This window comes from Impatiens glandulifera, chromosome 9, assembly GCF_907164915.1.
Source record: "Impatiens glandulifera chromosome 9, dImpGla2.1, whole genome shotgun sequence".
Classification (NCBI taxonomy): Eukaryota; Viridiplantae; Streptophyta; class Magnoliopsida; order Ericales; family Balsaminaceae; genus Impatiens; species Impatiens glandulifera.
The window spans coordinates 37477346-37498552 of record NC_061870.1 but is presented as its reverse complement, the minus strand read 5'-3'; the positions used below and the strand labels follow the sequence as shown (position 1 = coordinate 37498552).

At 27.7% G+C, this 21207-nt stretch overlaps 3 protein-coding genes across 3 annotated transcripts; 1 reads left to right on the top strand and 2 right to left on the bottom strand.

Moving 5' to 3' along the window:
• Window positions 1-1585: 1585 nt before the first annotated feature.
• Window positions 1586-3587, bottom strand: LOC124914530 (OVARIAN TUMOR DOMAIN-containing deubiquitinating enzyme 4-like). Its single transcript, XM_047455105.1, has 5 exons — window positions 3004-3587; window positions 2736-2857; window positions 2609-2649; window positions 2433-2531; window positions 1586-1915 (listed from the first exon to the last, which is right to left on the bottom strand). Exons 1-5 carry the CDS (start codon window positions 3503-3505, stop codon window positions 1735-1737), a joined length of 945 nt encoding a protein of 314 aa, XP_047311061.1. The 5' UTR covers window positions 3506-3587; the 3' UTR covers window positions 1586-1734.
• A 6204-nt stretch (window positions 3588-9791) lies between these two features.
• Window positions 9792-10679, bottom strand: LOC124914470 (photosystem I reaction center subunit N, chloroplastic). The gene is made up of 3 exons (XM_047455025.1): window positions 10342-10679; window positions 10143-10268; window positions 9792-10046 (listed from the first exon to the last, which is right to left on the bottom strand). Exons 1-3 carry the CDS (start codon window positions 10642-10644, stop codon window positions 9957-9959), a joined length of 519 nt encoding a protein of 172 aa, XP_047310981.1. The 5' UTR covers window positions 10645-10679; the 3' UTR covers window positions 9792-9956.
• A 2877-nt stretch (window positions 10680-13556) lies between these two features.
• On the top strand, window positions 13557-19631 carry LOC124916475 (SEC12-like protein 1). The gene is made up of 10 exons (XM_047457191.1): window positions 13557-13904; window positions 14010-14104; window positions 16311-16443; window positions 16536-16627; window positions 17686-17788; window positions 17862-17934; window positions 18020-18140; window positions 18575-18694; window positions 18960-19030; window positions 19107-19631. Exons 1-10 carry the CDS (start codon window positions 13734-13736, stop codon window positions 19304-19306), a joined length of 1179 nt encoding a protein of 392 aa, XP_047313147.1. The 5' UTR covers window positions 13557-13733; the 3' UTR covers window positions 19307-19631.
• The last annotated feature ends 1576 nt before the right edge of the window (window positions 19632-21207 follow it).

Here is a 21207-nt window from a genome sequence, read left to right as displayed (position 1 = left end):
CTTTTTAACTTTATTAATATTATCTATATATTTATTAACTTTACATATTTAACTCTAATCTTTTCTCATTCATTTAATAATATTAAAATAAAATTAAGTATACATATCAATAATTCATAAATAATAAAATAATTCAATAATACATTTAAATAAACAAACATATTATATTTAAACAAACATTATTAATAAAAAAACAAATATTTAATTAAATATTTAAAAAAATTATAACTTTTTATCTTAAAATTAAAAATTAAAGGACCACTAAATTATTTCAAATATTTTGTTTCAAATAATTTATTTAAAGAAGTTTAATATTTAAATTAATATAGTTATATATTTAAGGGACTTAATTAACTTTTTATAAAAAAATTATGCAGGGTGAACAGGAACCCTGCATATATATGCGTTTATTTTCAGAGAGAGAAGTCCGGTTAGAGAAGCTCTGAAACACTAGTCAAATTGTTTTCATCTACACTTAGATTATCTTCCTTATTATTTTGATCTTTTCATTTTTTATTATGATTAATAGATGGTTATCTCTATAATCGGGATGATAAAATAGCTATTTAAAAACTATCCATGTATCACTTGTTCTGTAAAATGTAAATTATAAAATGAACTTTTTTGCTTTAATTCATCAGTATTAGATATATTATTGTAATATATTAATATTGCTTGACTAAATTTATTAGAAATTTAGTCATTCAAAATTGTGTATTGAAAGTGAAATTGAGTTTGTTTATGATGCGTTTTTTTTTGTTTTTTTGACTATACTAACAACTTGGTTTGTAATAGTATATTTTAAAATAAATAAATAAATAAAATTGACTTAAACCAAGTTTAGTCCAAGTTTAATGAACTCTAGTCTACCTCCTGAGATAAATAAGTCTTAAATAAAGTCCAATCTTAATATTTTTTGTTTTTTATTTGAAATGTTAAATTATGTATTAACATAGTTGTCTTCAAAATTTAAAATTTTGAATTCAATTATATTTTCAATTCCTGTATTAAAAAAATAACAGTTCACAAAATCGAAAGTTTTTTAATGTAAGGCTTCACAACATTGTGAGAGCAACTACTCTTACATAAGGGCATTTAGTTATTCAAAATTAAAGACAAGTGATTTTTAAAATAATCTACAATAAATGACCATACACTTGTGTTATACCATTGAGTTAAACTGGTATTCACCTAAATTTCAATTATTATAAGCTAGAATTGCATATTTGAACAATTTATTTTGTAAATTTTGAAGAATTGAACAATTTAGTATCAAAATTCATTTAAAGTTTTAAGTGCATCACATTGTTGGGAAATTTAAAGATTATTAAAGAGTTTCTGGGTAAGATTATAACCTCAAATAAATATTTCCTGGAATAAGCTCTCTAACTCAACTGCCATGATTTTAAACAAAGTTTGAGTTTAAAATATCAGAGTGGGGGTAAGAAGTAAAAAGTAAAAACTGATGCAAATCAAAAGCAAAGTATAATATTTTAAACTGTTAAAAAATAAAATAAAACCTCATTAAATATGAGGAAAAGGCAGTCAGGACTACTGTAGTTTCCAACTACAGAGAAAAAGAATAACAAACAAACCAGATTTATTCAATTCAAACTAAAAGAAAACCAAATCCATTTGTCTAAAAGTAAAAATTGACACAAGTTTTATAAAGCTAGAAATTCTGTTTCTAGTCTAGTTTCACAAAGAACCCTGATTATAGAACATACCGCATCATCAAGTCTTGTTTTCATAAGACTCGTCGGTTACATCTCCTTCCAGTACATCATAATGACCATACCAATGATACATAAGGGTCATAGGCTTCTCTTTATCGCTTTTGTATTCTTCACCATAGTCTGCTATCTTTACTAAACTCCCAGATACTCTACCAATCGCAAATACAGATATTGTTGTCCTGAAATCAAATAGCATCATGCCATTAAAAGTGGGATTTTGAGTAAAGTAGAAACAACTTCCAAAATTAGTCATTATGCAATAATTATGGTATTAATTCTTTCAGATTGATGATGATTTGAAGAATGCAAAACCAAGAATAAAAGTGTTGTATAAATACAAAGTATGTGTGTTCATCATACGACAAAATTCATGAAAACAGTAAGCATATTTGTCGTTTATTAATCATTCTATTGCATTTCATTTTGAATCTATAATCACCCTCATCAGCAATAAAGAGGAATGTTGTTCGAAAGGAAACAAACGACAAAATGTAACAAGAACTACGTTTGTCGTTTATTTAATCAATCATTAAACAAACACCTTTTACTTTTCAATCCAGAATCTTTATCAATTTCTTCAAGCAAAAGCATAAGAAGTTTCATTATGAATCCAATCCATAACCTAATGACTTTTTTCTTCTTCTTACAAACAAGATGTTTAAAGAAATTGCAGAAACAAGGGGATTTATTACTGACCTTAGAACATGACATGCCATCATCAACTCAGGCTCTCCACCCCACACTGAAGGCTGCCGAATTCTTCTCACATAAGCATCAAAGTCTCCTTCTATGAACCTATAAGTTTACATTTTTATAAAGAAAGATTTTGATATCACTCAACAATATGAAATTTGTCTCAAATCAGATCTTACCATTCAGATTCTTTACGCCTCCTTAAGAGCTCATCCACAACCTGCAAACACACAATCATTGTTAGGACAGGAGAGGAAGGTCACATGCAAGCAAGAGATGATGCATCAGGAAAAGTAAAAGACATACTTGAGCTCTTAGCTCATCAGCAAGTTCTCTCTGACGATTCTCATCAGGAGCTTCTTCTCCATTTCTCAAACAAGCTAAATGTGCAATAGACCTAAATAAGCATCGCCCATCAGGTGGAACACCTGTATCATTCATTCATTCATTCAAGGGTTTGCATTCAAATTGTCTAAAGAAGATCCATTTCCATGATATATATATATACAAGAGGAACAATTCAATTGTTGTAACATTTTATCAAACAGATGATGAACACTAATTAGTAACAAACCTCTGACTCTATAACTTGGAGAAATGTCTTCTTTTTCATCGGAGACTTGTACACTACTCTCACTGGAGAAAGCAACGGTCGGCTCGGAATTCCCATCGGCAGAAACGCTATCTAACGGAGCAGACAAACAGGCGCAGACACCAAACAGAAACCAAGCGGAGTTAGAATGATGAAGCCAACGAGCTGGTCTAGTATCCCATGCGACATTCCACGACCCTTCCCCCTTCTGCTCGTTGTGAAACGGCGTCGTTACTGGCCTATGGCATCCGCCGTATCCAGAAGGAAGGATAGCATGCCAGATTGAAGCTGCGCCGCCGCCGCCGCCAGTTGTGTTTCCGATATGACAGGCACTAGAATGAAGGCGGGGCGGCGGCTGAACCCCGCCACAGCCAACTAAACTGGTCGGAGTTCCGACCAATCGACTAACCAAGCTATTAGCGTAGGATAAGGATAACGATGAAAAAATCAAAGGCTTGGGGCGTGCGCAGAGTACCCAGAGCATCACCGGAGTTCAATTCCTTCCGGATCAATCGCCGGAAATATGTCAAATTAACAATCAAACTGGATACAAAGAAACTTATATCAATGGAGGAATATATATATATATATACACATGTATATATATATGGGCGAACAAAACCACGAGTATTATATTCTACAATAAATAAAAATAAATAAAAAGGCCAAATTGACAATAAAACTATAAGTAACAAATTGTAATACTTATAAAATTAAAGAGACTTTTTTTATAATTTTTTGTTCACTTTGTCAACAAATAAAAACAATAATAATCATTTGAAATATATATTAATCAACTATTTTTTTTTTCACATTTATCTATTAATAACTTTTTCATCACTTTCATTTAAGTTAGTTAGACCTTTTATATTAAATATATATATATCTCACTCCCAACTAAAATTTAATTCACTGAATTTGTTAACTTTTAAATAAAATATAATATCAGTATTATCTTTTAAATTAAATATAAATTTTATTATTACTTTTTTTTTAGTTTAATAATTTTTAAATGAAATTATAAGATTAGAATAAATAATATATTTTAAAATACTTATTATTTAATATTTATTTTATATTTATTTCACGTGACGAGTTGGGTTATCTAACTTTGTCTTTTTATCTTCATTTTCAATCTCATTTAAGACGTTTTAATTGGGTTGGTGTCATCTCAATTAAAATCGTGTTAATGAAAAAAATTAAATAATGTAATAATTTATACTTATTTTAAATACTAAAAAGGATGTATGGTGGATATTTTATAAATAAAATTTGAGATTAATAATATTTCAGAACAGATAAATAAAATAATTAATTAACTAGTGTTACTCCTTTTTTTTTTAATTAAATATTACAGTACTTGGGTCAGATACTACTTTAAATATAAAAAAAGAATGTATTTATAAAAGTAAATAATCTTTCTAAAAGATAATGGGGAAGAAAATTCCTTAAATATTTTTTTTAATAACTGTTAGTGTAATTTCTATGTTAGTTTTTTAAATATTTATTGTCATCATTTTATGTTTGATTATGACAATATGTCCTTTTAAGGAAAGGGCAAGAAAAAATCACTATGGACGAAAAAACATATAATTTCAAAACTTTGATAATCAACAATTAAATTATTTTCATAAAATTGAAAATGAGAGTAATTGAGACATATCATTGTGTTTAATTTTATTATTTAAATGAATGGATTAGTAATTATAAAATTAATTTTAATTTTTTTTTTTTAACTATGTATGTAAGATAATGAATCAAATAGGTAGGATTGAGCATTTTTCAAATTAATTAGACAATAACTTGTCTAATTGATTTATGAAAGTATTCATTTTTATCAATTAATAATACATTGTATTTCATATAACTTGCATTATTTAAAAGCAATTGGTTAATTATTCTTACAATTATTTTAAAATTTATTATATGTAAACATACAAATATTATTTGCTAAGAGATATGCTTAATATGTTACAAAATAAGCTAATTGAACAAAAAAAAAAAAATAATAAAGTCAAATATTTTACCATATTCAATTACAATTATAAACATTTTTTTAAAGGGTTGATAAACTCTATCTTACAATTCACAAACAAAATGAATCAATGGATTATTAATTAACACAAATATTTGTCTAAATTGGGCTTACATGATTCTCAATAAGAAAATAGTGATTATAATATTATTTTCTTATATAAAAAATTATAATCTTTATCCTAAAATAAAAATTTTATTGAGTTAATTTTAACACGAAATTAATATTGTTATAATTTTGTGCCAATTATTTGAAAATAAATTTAAGAAAATGATTTTTTTATTATAATCATTATATTACAATTTTGTATTTACTATATAGAGTTTTTTTTATCTATATTAATTTATAGATTATTGTTTGGAAAATATCATAATTTGTGTTTTGAGTGCAATAATAAAAATTAAATACATACCAAACCTTATTATTTTTTATTTCATAATTATTTTTCATTATATATATATCAAAATCATTTAAATATTATTTTAATAATTAAACATTAATCTGACAAAGCAGACATCTAATATTTCCTAACTTTTAGCCAAAAAGAAAAATGTTATCAACATTCATCTAAATTAAATTAATTTTTTATATAACAACCATTTCTAATTGACACTTTGCTTTTTTTACCTCATTTTCAAGTTTTTCTCAATTATATTAATCCATATGATTAACACATGATTTAATAATGATTTGTTTAACAAATTAAGTAATACATTGTTTATATTCAATTTAATCTTTATACACATGTTAATATTAAAATTTTAAAATAATAAAATTAGTCTCACTTAATTATATATATATATATTATATATATATATATATATATATATATAATTAGGATGTTCTCTAAATTTAACTCATTAGTTGTAGTACTAATTTTCTATAAAAATAAAATAATTTTAATATAAAAAAAATTCAAGAAACTATATATGAAACCAAACAAGACCTTAGGCATCTTCTTGATATACTCGAATATTTAATAAGATGCTGGTGTCAGGGTGTACGTCTGATTTTTTCGAAAATGTTAGCTAAATGACTATAATACCCAAATGCATAAAAGTAATTTTCATCAAACGGTAAAGGGTAGTTATGTAAATGGGGCGATGGGAATTTCTAGTTTATATCGAGGAAAATGAGGTGGTGGAAAACCTTAGTCCACGTGTTTATCAAGAAAGCTATTTTTATTTTTCTTTGACTTGTGTTTTTTTTAAGACTTTAATATTTTATTTCTTCTTACATTGCATTAAGAAAATGCCTGTTTGATATGATATTATTTTTAAAAAAATATTGATTGATAAGATTAAATATTTTGAAAATATTATAAAGAAAAAAAGAAGAAGATGTTTTAAGAGTTTAATTGATTATTTAATGAATTGATATGATGTAGATATTTTTTTTTGTGTGTGTGGCTAAATTGAAGTAGAATTATATGGGGTTTCTTGATATAAAAGATTAAGAAAATTATTTGGTAAAATAATAAAAATATTATTAAGAATAAAGAATAAAAGTATATTAATATTTAAATTTATAATTATATGGATGAGTTGATGAAATTTGAGCACTATTTGAATAATTGTATTCAATTCAATTCATTTATATCAAAACAATTCTTAAATAATTTATTTAAATTCAAATAATCAACTCTTCTTTAAAATAATGATAATATATTTTTACAAATTGTCAAATTAAAACCAAAACTTTCATTTTACAATATTTATTTAATTTAAATTATAATAACCAATCATAATAGTTTGAGTTAATGACAATATAATTTAAGTAAATTTGAAACAAAGACCTTTTTTTTCAAGTGACATACTATACAGATCATAATAGTGCTTTTTTTTGTTATTTTTTCAGGTAATGAGAATTATAGATTAAAAATTAAAATCAGAATAAAATTAGATAAAAATAACAAAATAAGGACAAGTTTCATTCTTCATAAAACAAAAACATTCTGCTAGACAGCTACATTCTAACTGGTTTAACATATTTTTATATAAATAAGGCAAATATATTGGTATTCATAATTTCATATCAATACCAAATAAGAAAATATTACAATGATAAAACATAAAAGAGATACAATAAACAATTTGTTACAAAATTTCCAATTTCTGAAAATCTTTGCTGTGAATCAATATTAATATTTGAAAACTCTTTGACAAATAATAATAACTATCATCTCTTAAATGCCTTGAAAAACCTGAATTTTTTTCCCTTCCCTAATAGATGAATCAACATAAACAAGTAAATTGCTTCTATGAAGAAGGAAGAATAATTATATGCACATTCTACCTGCATGTTCTCCGAAAGAAACTTCACCTTCTGCATTATTCAAACGATACCATATTGATTTTGATATAATCTTGAAAAGATTTTGTAATACAAAAGTTTATAGTAATAGTATATATATAGCTAGAATAGAATATCATACCTTTGCTTAGCAAAATCTTGGCAGTCAACCTCTTCTTGTCATTTAATTCTCATTGATTGTACGTCAAAAACATATTTATAACTTTTCTAGGATTCATTAGAAACAGACTAATTTAACCTTTTTTCTTTTCAAGTTAGTTCTCGATGACCCCATTTGCAAGGCCCGGGATTAGCAATAAATTTATCTGTATTAATGTGATTGAACATTGTCACAAACCATTCTTTATAATCTGTAAGTGACTCAAATTACATTTTGTCTTATTTCTTTTGTTGATATTAATGTATATGATGCCAATTAACAACAAAGAATTAATATATCTAAGAAAATTAAAGGTATTTTAAACTAGAATTCAATAAACGATGAACAAACGACAAACATCATGTCATCATCCATTTGTTAGCATTTTGTCGTCTTGTATATATATATCTTTCAGAATAACATTTTCTTTATTGAATATTGTTTGTTGCATCAATCCAAGTATTTTTACTTTTTTTTCAAAATTTAAAACAATTTTTGCTCTTACACAATAAATGTATGAAATTGGTGCTATTTTAATAAATCAATATCCTTATTTGCAGTTAATAGATTATCTGAAATTTAGTGCATTTCAGTTTGAAATGTTTTCTATTATTCCTTAGATTTGTTTAATGTGTTAATTGGCATCACTCCAATATAAGTAAAGTGTGGATTATTTGAAAACTCTAAAATCTCATATTGTGATTCTTAATCAATTCTAACAACAAGAGTTCATCCACAACCTGTAAAAGACTACATTGTAATTAAGGTCACATGCAAGCAAGAAATGTTGATCAGCTTTTAAGCATCTATATCAGTAACCAATGGCAATTAAAAGTGATAGTATAGGGCCAAAGCTAACCTCTGACTTTTGTAATTGAGAGAAACGATGTCATTTTCACCATAGACTTGAATAGTAATGCATCGGGATTCCGATCGCTAGCAGCGCAGTTCAACAGGGGGCGCAGACGCTGAACATAAACCAAGCAGAGTCAGACTGATGGATGGACCACCATCGCAAATCCCTGATCTAGGGCATCCACAGATATGGAATGGTGACCGCGGTATGGCTGAACCCTAATTCAGCTTACTACCCTAGTGGAAGCCATGGACACAGGATAATGATAATCGAATATGAGATCAAAGGCTAGGATTGTTTGTATAGTATCCATATCAATGATCATCACTGCCGAAACGAAATTCCTTCTCCCGATAAATCGCTGAAAAACAAAATCATCAATAAACTGAAGAAAAGACGAACAAAATCACGAGTAATAAATTTGGGTACGGGACCACATATGCCATTTCATTATATCAAATCCTAACCATTTATTTTTTAACTTTTATAATAACCAAAAAAAATATAATATATTTTTTCTTCTCGGGTTATTATTTATTAGATTTTATCTAATAATCTTTTATTACAGTCCTTCAATTGTTTTATTATAAATATATATCTTTATAAGTTATATATTATTAATATTATTAAAGTTGCTCTTAAAGTGGAGTTGTTGAGAAATTAATTGTGTTTTCTCCAAAAATTTTACGAGAGTTAGATAACTTATTATAAGTATTATTTTTTATTTATTATCTTCCTGTCATACTTTGTATTTGTGTTTAAACGAAATTTTTTTATTTTAATATACATAAATCTTTTTTAAAATAAAATTAAAAATTAAAAAAATAATAATATTAAAGTTGTTAGTAATAGGGGATAGATGAACTAATATTACATAACTGCATATTTTGATTACTATTTTAATTTTTTTTTTAAATTTAGTTTAAAAAATTATTGAATTTTTAGTGACATCTAATTTGTATCTTTTATAATAATTTTATTATTAATATTTTTTTTAGATTTGTTTTGAAAAGTCAATTGAAATTTATAAAAGAATTAATCACTTTTCTTGAGGACTAGAGTCGGCCCAGAAACAAAACCAAACAAACTCGGCCCAAGAACAAAACCAAACAAACTCTTCGTGATAAAAATAAAATAAAAATACAAGCAACTAAATACACATTTATATATAAAAAAAAAACATTTTTATTATTATTTTTTTTGTTTTGAAAAAACAACTTTATTATTCAAGCAATTGATGATGATTAAATTCGAGTTCTACAATTTATTGAATATTTTTATTATTTTAATATAAATAAAATATTTTAAAAACAATATATTAATAATATTTAATACAATATTTATAATTTATAATCCTAGTATATAGTATATGTAATATATAAACATAAATATTTACTATGATTTTAGAAATACCTGATTTAATTGAGAAAATTATTAATCAAAATCAAAATTTGTTAATTAAAAATGATTGACAATTTATATTCAAAACAGTAAAGTAGATAGATATACAACTTGAACATGGCCCAAAATTAAAAATATGAATATTACACAAGGGTTACAATAATAATAATAATAATAATAAAATTCTAGTTTCACCATTTCCAGAATACATTTGAACCACACTTGTATTTATCTTTCCCTTCACACTCCAACTCTATGTCCTCTGAAAGAAACGGGACCTTCTGCATTATCCAAACAAGAGAATATTAATAATTGATTACGATCCATATGATTTTTTATATGTATGTGATTGATCATGATTAGATCTAGAATCGAACCTTTTGCTTAGCAAGATCTTGACATCCAGTAAAATTCTGAGGGAATTTGCAGGTGCCGAATTGAACAGTGTATGCCCTAGCGAAGTTTGCGCCGCTTGTTGCCAATCTCTTCTTATCGTTTAATTCCTGTATCCATATATACATATGATCGATCAGATTCAATTAATTAACAACAGATCGATCGATGGATCGAACGGACCTTATTGGCTTTGCTCTTTTCGAGGTAATCCTCGATGACACCGGCGTTGGCGGAGGAGGAGGAGGTGGCAGCGGCGAATAGAACGCCGGCAAGGCCAAGGAGAGCAGCTCTTCTGCCGTCGTTTGAAATAGATCTGTTGGAATCAGAAACCCTAACCTGCTGGGATTTGATGGCGGTGCACTTTACGAGTGTAGATGATGATGTGGTTGCAGGCATCAAGGGAGAGAACTTTGAGCTGGTGATGAGGTCCGATGAACCGAGGGAATAATTGCAGGCTAGGACGCTGGAATTCATGGCTGCCATTTTCGTTTTGGGATTGTGCAGGAAATGAATGAAGAAAAAAATGGGGGAAAGTGAAGGGAATTAAAAGTGGATGAGGATGCCTTTGCAAAAATCAAGCTTGTGGCGGGAGTATGGATAGGGTGAGATTGCTTCATTCCTATTGGCTAGATTTACTCTCGTTCTATTAAATGTTGTCTGACGTGTATTTTTTATTTCATTTTTAAATCAAAAAGTGTATAGTCGATTTCAAATGGACTTTTTTATTTTTTCATTCAATATATATTTAAATTACAATGATTTATAAAATAAACACAATTAAATTACATCAATACATATTTTTAAATTGGGCCAAGGATGGTGGGGTTGTTAGGTTAAATCTCCTTAATTTAAAAATAAAATATATTTTAAAATTATATTATTTGAAGAATGAATCTTTTGATTATATATATTTGTTTTGTGACAGTGTAAAACTTTCTCTTATATAAAATTTATTTTATTTTTTAGTAACATACATCAATATCATAGTTTTGATTTTTAAGTCAAATTGATTAGTTGAAGATCTAATAATATTGTGGCCGACAGAAATTAATTATCATATAATGGACGATATATAAAAAAATGTATTCGAAGGAAAAAAAATTGTGGTTACAATCGTCTCAAATGATTAATATTAATCACGTTGATTTTAATTAAAAAAAAATAGCATGTATAGAGAGTAATTTATCAATTTTATTGTTATTTTTTATTTTTACCATTGTTATTTTTTATTTTTCTTCTTTCTTTAATGTTTGAACATCTTCAACTCTTTAAATAACAAGTTTTGACTTTTTCTATTTTTTAAAAGAGAATAAAAAGAAAGTATATTCTTAATAAAAAAAATAATTCAAAAGTTTTCCAATTAGAATGATAAAATATTTTAAATTAAAATGGGCATATAAATTAAATATCAAAGATGGATGTTAATTCATAATATATGGGATCAAATTTGGCCTACATTTAAATATATATATATATATATATATATATATATATGGCTAATAAATCTAATAAAAGTGATAAATTTATAGATTATTTTTTTATTAAATATATAGCCTTTCTAAAATTGTTCCAAATGCTATCTAATTTGTTTTTATAGAGAGTAAAATAATGTTTCATATATTATAGTCAATACGAAAATATTGATCTATAAATATTTAAATATATTTTATAAATTAATCTTTTAAAAAAATATTATTAATACTATTTTTATAATTTTAATCTAAAAGTTTATATCCACGACATCATAGGTTACTGTCTTCAAACTTACAAAAATAAATATTTTATTAATAAAATTAAAATTGATAAATAAATAAAAATGTCAATAATATTAAAATTTTGAATTTTTCCTATAAGTATTTTCTTTTATCAAATGTCAATGATTTTGATTTTTTCACTAAAATATAAAAAATGTAATATATATATATATATGTTATTTTAAATAAAAAACAAATTCTAATTAAATATCATTGTTGAAATACAACAATAAACAAAAATTCCTACAAATTCTAGATATCTAAAGTACTTCAACAAGACAATATTTAAGTAATAATTAAATACTTAAATAATAATCCTCTTAATTATAAATTATTTTATCCATTTGAATTTTAAAAAGAATAAATAAAAACGGATATTCGAACGATATACCGTATCATATCAAAAGTCAAAACCATTGTAAAATGATAAAAACAAGGAGTTGCACAATCAATCAAAATGGCTAAACACGTTAATAGCTCTTAATTTATGAGAAATATTTAGATTAAACCTTTAACTTTATTGGATACAATTTATTTATTTATTTTTGTGAAAAGGGATACTATATTATCAAGTGTATGTGTTGGTTGATTTTATAAATTCTTACCTGATTTTTATCCATCTAACGTGCTATTTGTAAAAATATGAAACTAAAAACATCTCACAAATATAAAATGTGTTAATCATAAATATTAAAATTAATTTATGCTGACAATATTTTCCTTATATTTCCTAAAAGATCTAAATTGGTGAAAATAAATAATAATTGACCGTGATTATGATTATGGAGGCCAATTAGTGTTTGGGGAGAGGTGTTTATCATCTTCGTTCCTATTTTATTCGGATTTTTTTTTACTACATTCTCATTTTGTCTGGTTTTAAAAAATCTATACAGAACATTGTTATACTATATTCTTTATTAAAATTATCTTAAAATTATATAAACCGACACTTCACTTATCTTAACGGGCCTTGTCGGATTCTTCACAGGCCTTTTTCGAAACACTTATAGCTGAATTTGGAAGACTTAATATTATTAAATTGGTTAATATATAATTAGTTATATTATCTAAATGAATGCTCGAATAAAATATTTTTAAAAATTAATTTTTAAGTAAATTAGAAAATAAAATGCTAAAATCAGCTTCAAATTTGGAGTGGAATGTTTTCAAATCAATATATTATATAATATTTTAAAATTTATATTATTATAAAGAAATAAAATTATTTATTTTTATAAAATATGAAAAATAAATAAATATATTGATAAAATTATATATTTAGTTAGGTTTATTAATGTTCTAGAATATGAGAGGACAAAAATAATACCTCCGTCCCATCCTCGGTTGGTGAAAAAACCGCAAATACTACTCCACCCAATCAACTATTAATCAAATCGAAAAAATTGTCCATATGGTAATTCACATCTTAATCTTAATTGTGATGGACGGATGGAGCCTTGAAAAGTTAATTAGAAGTGGGCTGAATTGCAACCATTATAGGGTTTAAGGGTGTGATTTCAATGATTTTAAAGTAAAGAGCATATATTAAACTTTGCAAAAAGTTAAAGGTAATTTAATATTTAATAGTAGTCTATTGTTATCCAAGAGTAGACTAATTTATATTCCCGATGTGCCGAACCGAAGCACAACTATAAAGTCACCGCTTGAATCCTGCCGTTCGTCAACTCCATCTAAAGTAACAAGAAAAAACAACTTCCCAACTCCGAGCACCGTTTCGCCGACTCAATTCTCAGCAATTTCCACGTCTCTGTATCTCTCTATTCGTATATTCACGCAAACGAATTCTCCTATTCCTCGATGTCAGGGAGTTCGTTGGAGCAGGGGACTGTTACATGCGCGGCCTGGATCTGGAGGCCGGAGAATGCTCATCTAGTAGCAATTGGAAAGGCGAGGAACGGTGATCAGCCGTCCGTGCTAGAGATTTTCTCTTTTGATGCTAAAACCTCATCCTTATCATCGTCTGCTTTGGTCTCTGTTCAACACTCTCTGTTATTTTCAGTTTTATATATAGAATTATCGATGTTTCTGTTTTTTCCTCCGTATTTTATATGGTTCTACTGTATTTGTTTACAGGCAACGATCGAGATTGAAGAAGGAGACCTGTTGAAAATAGCCGTTCATCCTAGTGGAGATGATATTGTTTGCTCTACTACCGATGGATCATGCAAGTGAGTATCTTCCTAATATAATTAAGCTTATGTGGAAGGAATTTCATTATTCAGTTATGTTCACTGTGAGATTAGAATTGACTGATCATATATAGATGAAGCATTGTTTTTTTTTCTTTCCTTTTTTTAAATTATTTGATTTTAATATGCAAATCCAACTTAAGTGCACTTGTTTTCCTGATGGAATGAAGGAAGATAATGAAATCTATAGACAATTTCTGGAGACTGTTATATGCAGTTTGATATTGAACCCATAAACACAGAATTCTGTGTTCAGAGCTAGGTGTTCTTTTGTATTAGATTCAAATGTGAGAGAGGTCAAAGGGAACTTTTCACTGAACTGAATAATAGCTTAAGCTTTTGACTTTCTGCTAGATGATTGTCTTAAGCATATTTGTACCCTACCAAATATTATGCATTTCTTTGAAAATTTATTTCCTCATCAGTTCGAAAAGCATGTATCTGGTCTTCTTTTTTTATTTGGAAACACTTTGTTTGAACAATGTGGTTTTCTGTGATGCACAACTTGGATGCCTTAATTGACATTTCCTTTTACCTCGTTTGAAGATAAGCTTTAGTGGTACAACCTCTGGAAAAAATATACTTTTTGTGGTATGTTTACTACCACATTTATGAATGTTATCCTAGAAGAGTAAGATCTTCTTCCTTCTCCTGTGCATCTACCCCTTGATTTGTTACTGTAATTGCTTAACATTCACTTTGACCAGTGAATGTGCTGCTAATATCTGACTAGAAATTAGAGTATGTACTACTATTATCTCCACAGGCTAATGGCTAGATATGCTAAGGAAATGTTTGATAACTTACAAGGCAATCAAATTAGCCGGTGAATATTAGTTAGCTTTGAGAAGCTGTTATAAAAATACTACTTTCAACAATGAAAGAAATACAGTTTTACATGTATATGTGCCTCTCAATATTCCAAATTGGACATATAGCCTTCCTGGTTATTGTGGTGTCAAGTTATTTGCAAGATTTATTAACTGATTTTCAATAAAGAGAGAAAAACTATATTCTTCTAGCTAGAGCAGAAGGGTTTTACAAAGATCTTTGACATAAATCATGTTAGTTTTCTCGAAGTGGATATATTTTGTAGGTATAAGTTTGTGGTAGAGTATTATTTTTTTTACATGTTTTGGTTTATATGGTTGGAATTGTGGTGGAAAATAGTTTATTTGAGATTGGTGTATTATCAAATGGGGAATAATTTGGTTTCTATAGAATTCTTGCTTCAGCAATAGTGTATAGAAAAAAAAAATATATTCCCAAACGCATGGAAGCTTGGCAATTCTCAACTTTTCAGAGTCCTTTATCTCTAAATGGAGACATGATCACCTCTCCTCCTTTTCATCTTGTCAAAATAAATGGAGCTAACAGTACCTGTAACAACCATAGTGCATGGTTCTGTGTTTTGCGTTCCAATTGTTTGTATGACAAATAACAGTATATGATCATATTGAGAGTTTTTTTTTTCTATAGGTTAGATGCTGAATAGTCTGATAACTGTCACAGGATATCTAAGTAACTGATCGGACCTGACATGATCACCCATGCTCTTTTTCATCTGGTCAAAATAAATGGAGCTAACAGTACTTTTGTGTTCCAATTAATTTTATGACAAATAGAAGTTGATGATCATATGAGAGAAAAATTATATCCTTTAGGCTAGATGCTGACTATTATAATTTGGTGGAACTGGGAGAGGACAAATAGAAACTATCTTCTCCCACTTGAGTAACTATTTTTTTTCTAAGACACTTTAGTTACTGCAACTAAGCTACCATATCATTTTCCCACTAGTTTCTTTTCTTTTTCTTTTTTTAATTATAATGATATTAAAAATGTTCAAAATTTTCTACCTGTCATATTTTGTTTACATATACCATTAAAGAAAGTATTATTCATTCTAGTTCTGTATTTTGGTATGCAAACACATCTCCCAATTTATGTATGGATGAGGGGCATAATGTGCCTAGGTCTGAGAAAATCCTTAGGATGTTTTATGGAAATTATTTTAAAAGCATGCAAAGGTATTATGTTTCTGATATATGAAAATTAAGGCATTCAAAGATGGCATATTTGGTCTTATTTAAGAAAGTTTCACTATCTCATAATTCTATTATACCACTGTTTTAAGTTTGTACTGTGTATCTGCAAGTTGAAATATCATATCATATCTCCTCAGGTGGATTGAATTATACGGACAACAGGCACATGTGAAGTTGATGTCCAAGGACCTTGCTCCTTTACAAGATGTTGGCCGACAGATCTGTCTTGCTTTTAGTGTCGATGGATCTAGATTTGCCAGTGGTGGTGTGGTAAGAAAATAGCCTGCGGCCAAGTTGAAGATTCTTTTTTCTTTTGCACAGTTTTTTCTTTTGGGGGCTTATATATCGTTTTTAATTTGTAGGATGGGCATCTAAGAATTTTTGAATGGCCAAGCTTACGTGTCATCTTGGATGAACCAAAAGCTTGCAAGTCCTTCCGGGACATGGATTTCAGGTAGTAGACTTGTTCTATGTTTTTTCAAACCATTTCTTTGGTCCTTTCTAATGAATTGTCCTTGACAATCTTCTGTATTTTGTAAGGATTTTTCTCTTTATGACAAATTGAATTCTTGGGTATCTTCTGGAATCTGGATAGTATATGCAGTCTCACGCCTATATTAAGCCCATTATATCCTAATGGACGAACCTAAATAACAGCAGTTAATGATAAAATTATAGATTAGATGCTTGAATTTTTCTAACTACCCAATTATTATTATATATATACATATATAACTATGTTCTTGTTAGAGATTGTAAATAGGTGAAAAATACTCTGTTTTTCATCAGAGTAATAACTAATAACATATAAAGGAAAAAACCTTTTTTCTTAATCTGAATTCAGATCTGGGTGAGAAAAAACAAATGAATTTCTATATGATCCAAATACGTTTGGAATGAAAAGTATACCTTGTTGGATACACTAGATATGATGTCATCTTCAAATTACTCCCACCATGATCCAATTGTATAATCGTAGAATTTGGACAGTTTGTAGATCTAATCAAGACTATTCTTTAGTCCTCACCAAGCTCAATTGGACACCAACTCCATCCGGAAGAGTAATTCTATTATCGTGCTGGGTTTGCATCTGAGCTAGATTAAGTTCAGATACACCATATTTCCAAACGTGATCTCATATGCTGAAATTGTGTTTTCAAATGAAACCAAAAGTTATCTGACTTACAAGAGTTAATAACCTAGTACATTTGGATTTTATGTTTAGTTGTAAATTGTAATAATAATTTAATGTCTCCCCCAAAACAATATTGTTTCCTCTATATATTAAAGTAAATGGGAAACATGTAGTGATAGTGCGTGGCAACGATGTATATAAGCTTGTAGGAATCTGATGATAAACAATATGATATTTATTCTGTGAAACTTAGATTGACACTATCAGTCTAATACTAAAATTTGAAGTAAAGATTTGAGTAGAACTTAATGTCTATTAAGAAATCCCCTATCTTGCTGGATGAACATTGATTTATTGTTTCATAATTATTATTTCAGCCTTGACTCAGAATTCTTAGCTACAACTTCTTCTGATGGTTCTGCAAGAATATGGCAGACAAGTGATGGTCTTCCAGTGGTGTCTAATTTAACTCGTTACCAAGTATGCCTGGTTTAACCTATATATTAACTGAATCAATTTTCTCCCTCTAAGTCATTTTATGTAATTGCTGCAGGATGAAAAGATAGAACTTTGTCGATTTTCTAAGGATGGAATGAAGCCATTCCTCTTCTGTACCGTTCAGAAAGGTGATATTTTTATCTTGTGTCATGAGTAGGATTTATGTCTGGTGGATTATACTAGTTTTTCTAATATGGTTTTTATATAAGTCAGGCAATAAAGCAGTAACCGGTGTTTGGGATATAAGTACATGGAAGAGAATAGGCCACAAGAGACTTCTCGGAAAATCTGCCTCAATGATGTCCATGAGTCTGGATGGAAAATATCTTGCTCTGTAAGTTCCCTACACTCTCTGGAGTTGTTTATGTAAAAGTGGTTTTTGTTAATACTAAATTGAGGAACATAATAAATCAGTTATTATGATGATTTGTTTTGGGAAACTAGACAAAAGACCATTTGCAAACGAAAACTCATTTGTTTTCATATAATAGCTATGTTTGGTTAGAGCTGAATTGGAATTGAAATTAAAATTTTCTTAGCTTCAATCCATGCTAATAGCCTCTATATTCCAATTCCAATATAGTCTGCACTAGTCAAGCCAAGTCCATTCTTCCAATTATTTGTTAATTAGCTGAAACTGAGTCCATATGCGGTTAGAGGCTTAGGCAGATAAAAGAAGAAAATTAAATAGTTCTTTTAAGAATTACAATTCAAATATAGAAATTGAAACTGTAATTTCAATTCTAACAGTATGATTTTGTAATGTAGAGGGAGTAAAGATGGAGATATGTGTGTAGTTGATGTTAAAAAAATGGAGATCAGCCATTGGAGTAAGAGACTTCACTTGGGTTCATCCTTTGCTTCAATTGAGTTCTGTCCAAGTGAAAGGTACTTTACTTTGTTGTAATTTGAGCTGGGTTTAGTAGATGAACTCTTTTTAAGTCTTGTAATTTTCTAATTGTTCCAAACTTTTATTCTTGCTCTATTTTAAAATACTCATCTAATCGAAACTGCTTTACTTCTATTTCCACTTTACTTATCCTCTGTTTTCGATTATCTAATAAATCACTTAATGAAAGTTATCTTTCAATTCATTTCAAAACTTTCATAGTCCCTTCCCGAACCAAACATGAATCGATTTTTTTTTTTGTAGGGTGGTGATTACTGCTACAGAGGAATGGGGAGCTATGGTAACTAAGCTAAATGTTCCTGCAGATTGGAAAGGTCATCTTTTTTTTTTCTCTCTTTCTCTCCCATTTAAGTTATACTTACTACTATTACTTGCCTTAAATGATGGCAGATTGGCAGATATATTTGGTGCTTTTGGGGTTATTTTTGGCGTCTGCAGTAGGGTTCTACATATTCTTTCAGAATTCAGACTCGTTCTGGAATTTCCCTCTCGGGAAAAATCAGCCTGCTAGATCAATCTTTGGATCTGTCATTGGAGATTCACAAACCACCACCGACGACCAAAATGTGTGGGGACCAGTGGACCTTTAATTTAAGTTCTTTGAAGGTTCAGAAACTGCTTCTATATATGATGAGGTTTGTGTGTCACAGAGGTGAATTACCAACTTTGATTTCTGGCTTATGTTATTTGTTCAAAAAAATAATACCCTTAAGCAGCTTGCATTCTTTAATTTTTATCATACTATCTGTTAGGAATTAAATTATGTTTTTGTCTTTACAAGTTCCAGAAATGGATAGATGCTTCCACAAAATATTATACATTGAAAATTTGCAATTACCGAGTGTCCAAAGGATTTAATTTTGCTACTACTATATGTATTTCATTGCAGCTAATTTTATCTAATACCATTTGCTTCATTTTTGTATGTTAAGATTATACATTAAGATAATATATCATTATTATGAAATAGTTTCGGCAATTAAAAAGAGGATAACCGAGTCGATCTGAACCCGAACTGATCTGAACCCGAACTGATTGTGACAAATTTTCCACTTTGATGGAGTTGGGAATGGTAATAATAATGTCATTGCATATCTATATATTAATATATGAATAAATATATTTATATTATACCTTTCAAGATAAAAAAATTTGAAAATCTTTTAAACCTAAACAAATTAAATCTTCATTAATAGAAAACAATATTATGATTTTTTTCTACATCTCTGTAACTACTAATCAAAATAGTTTTTAACTTTAAAAATACACAAATATTTTATCTATCTTTTTATTTCAAATCTTCTTTTATAAATTTAACCTAAAAAAAAAGGAAAAATATATTATTTTTACTTCAAAATAAACATTGAAAAATATTATATCATTTTAAAATATAATTTAAAATTTTGTGCACCTTAATAAATTTATAAGAAAAAATTCTGCTAGGATCGGGTCGGAGGGATGGAGATACCAACCCGAACCATTTATGCATTTCCTGAGAACAAAACTAAAAAAAAAAAATGAATGCCTTCATCTAGTAATTCTTAAGTTTTGTCCTTCTTTAATCTAAATTGTTAAAGCTAAAGTGGGTGGGTGAGAACATTTAAAACTTAATCATGTATTATAACAATATACAAAATATATAAAACACTTATAGTTTTTTTCTCAATTTCATAAAAAAAAATAATTTAAAAAAAAATTACAGCACGGTGTAATATTCAAGAGTCTTTTAGAATTCGTTATCTTATTGAAATAATTTTCAAAATAGTCTGGACACCAGTAGAACTATAATCAAAACAAACTCATGAAAATGTTTGTACAAAAAAACGGGTTCATAACAGTTTCATATTCAAATGGTTATTTATATAAATATTTATAAAAACAATTATTTAAGGGAAATTTTTAGAAAAAGTTAGCTAATATTTGATGACTTATTTATGGAGTTTTTATAGGATAGAAGAGAATAGAATTGCAAGCTTTTTAATTAGATGCTTTCCAAACCCAGTTCTGAAAATGGTTATTTATTTATTCAATGCCGGATTTTGTGATTTTTCTTTAAGTGGAATAATGTAACTTCCAACACCCTTATATATCTAAAGTCACCAAACATAATAAATATTGTTTGTATTATATTAAAATAACTCATTCAATAAGTATAATTTTAATACAAACTAAAACTTAAAAAAATGCAAAAGTAAGTGTTTGAAGTTTGAACATCAACATTCATTTATAAAATTTATAAATACATGCACACTAAAGTAAGGAATTTATTAATTTCATGTATTAAATAAAAATAGCTCACAAAAAATTATATATAAATTCTCCTCACCCGCCCGACAATGGCGGTGGTACTGGCTCCGCGGATGGGGCTAGAAAACCATTCTCAAAAATCCCTGTAAATTTTGTTTAAAAAAAAATTGTAGTTTTAGAATTTTAATTTCATGGTTAAATTTTTTTTAAGAAGAGACAAATAAGTAAAAATTAAAATAAGTGA

Excerpts from the sequence above, each read along its gene's own strand:
- LOC124914530 (XM_047455105.1), bottom strand. The coding sequence starts at position 3,505 with ATGCTCTGGGTACTCTGCGCACGCCCCAAGCCTTTGATTTTTTCATCG. Across the intron at positions 2,858-3,003 it reads TCCAAGTTATAGAGTCAGAG|GTGTTCCACCTGATGGGCGA; the intron begins GTTTGTTACTAA and ends TGAATGATACAG. Across the intron at positions 2,532-2,608 it reads AGGCGTAAAGAATCTGAATG|GTTCATAGAAGGAGACTTTG; the intron begins GTAAGATCTGAT and ends GTAAACTTATAG.
- LOC124914470 (XM_047455025.1), bottom strand. The coding sequence starts at position 10,644 with ATGGCAGCCATGAATTCCAGCGTCCTAGCCTGCAATTATTCCCTCGGT. Across the intron at positions 10,269-10,341 it reads AAAAGAGCAAAGCCAATAAG|GAATTAAACGATAAGAAGAG; the intron begins GTCCGTTCGATC and ends ATATGGATACAG. Across the intron at positions 10,047-10,142 it reads AAGATCTTGCTAAGCAAAAG|AAGGTCCCGTTTCTTTCAGA; the intron begins GTTCGATTCTAG and ends TGGATAATGCAG.
- LOC124916475 (XM_047457191.1), top strand. The coding sequence starts at position 13,734 with ATGTCAGGGAGTTCGTTGGAGCAGGGGACTGTTACATGCGCGGCCTGG. Across the intron at positions 14,105-16,310 it reads ACTACCGATGGATCATGCAA|GTGGATTGAATTATACGGAC; the intron begins GTGAGTATCTTC and ends ATATCTCCTCAG. Across the intron at positions 18,695-18,959 it reads GAGTTCTGTCCAAGTGAAAG|GGTGGTGATTACTGCTACAG; the intron begins GTACTTTACTTT and ends TTTTTTTTGTAG.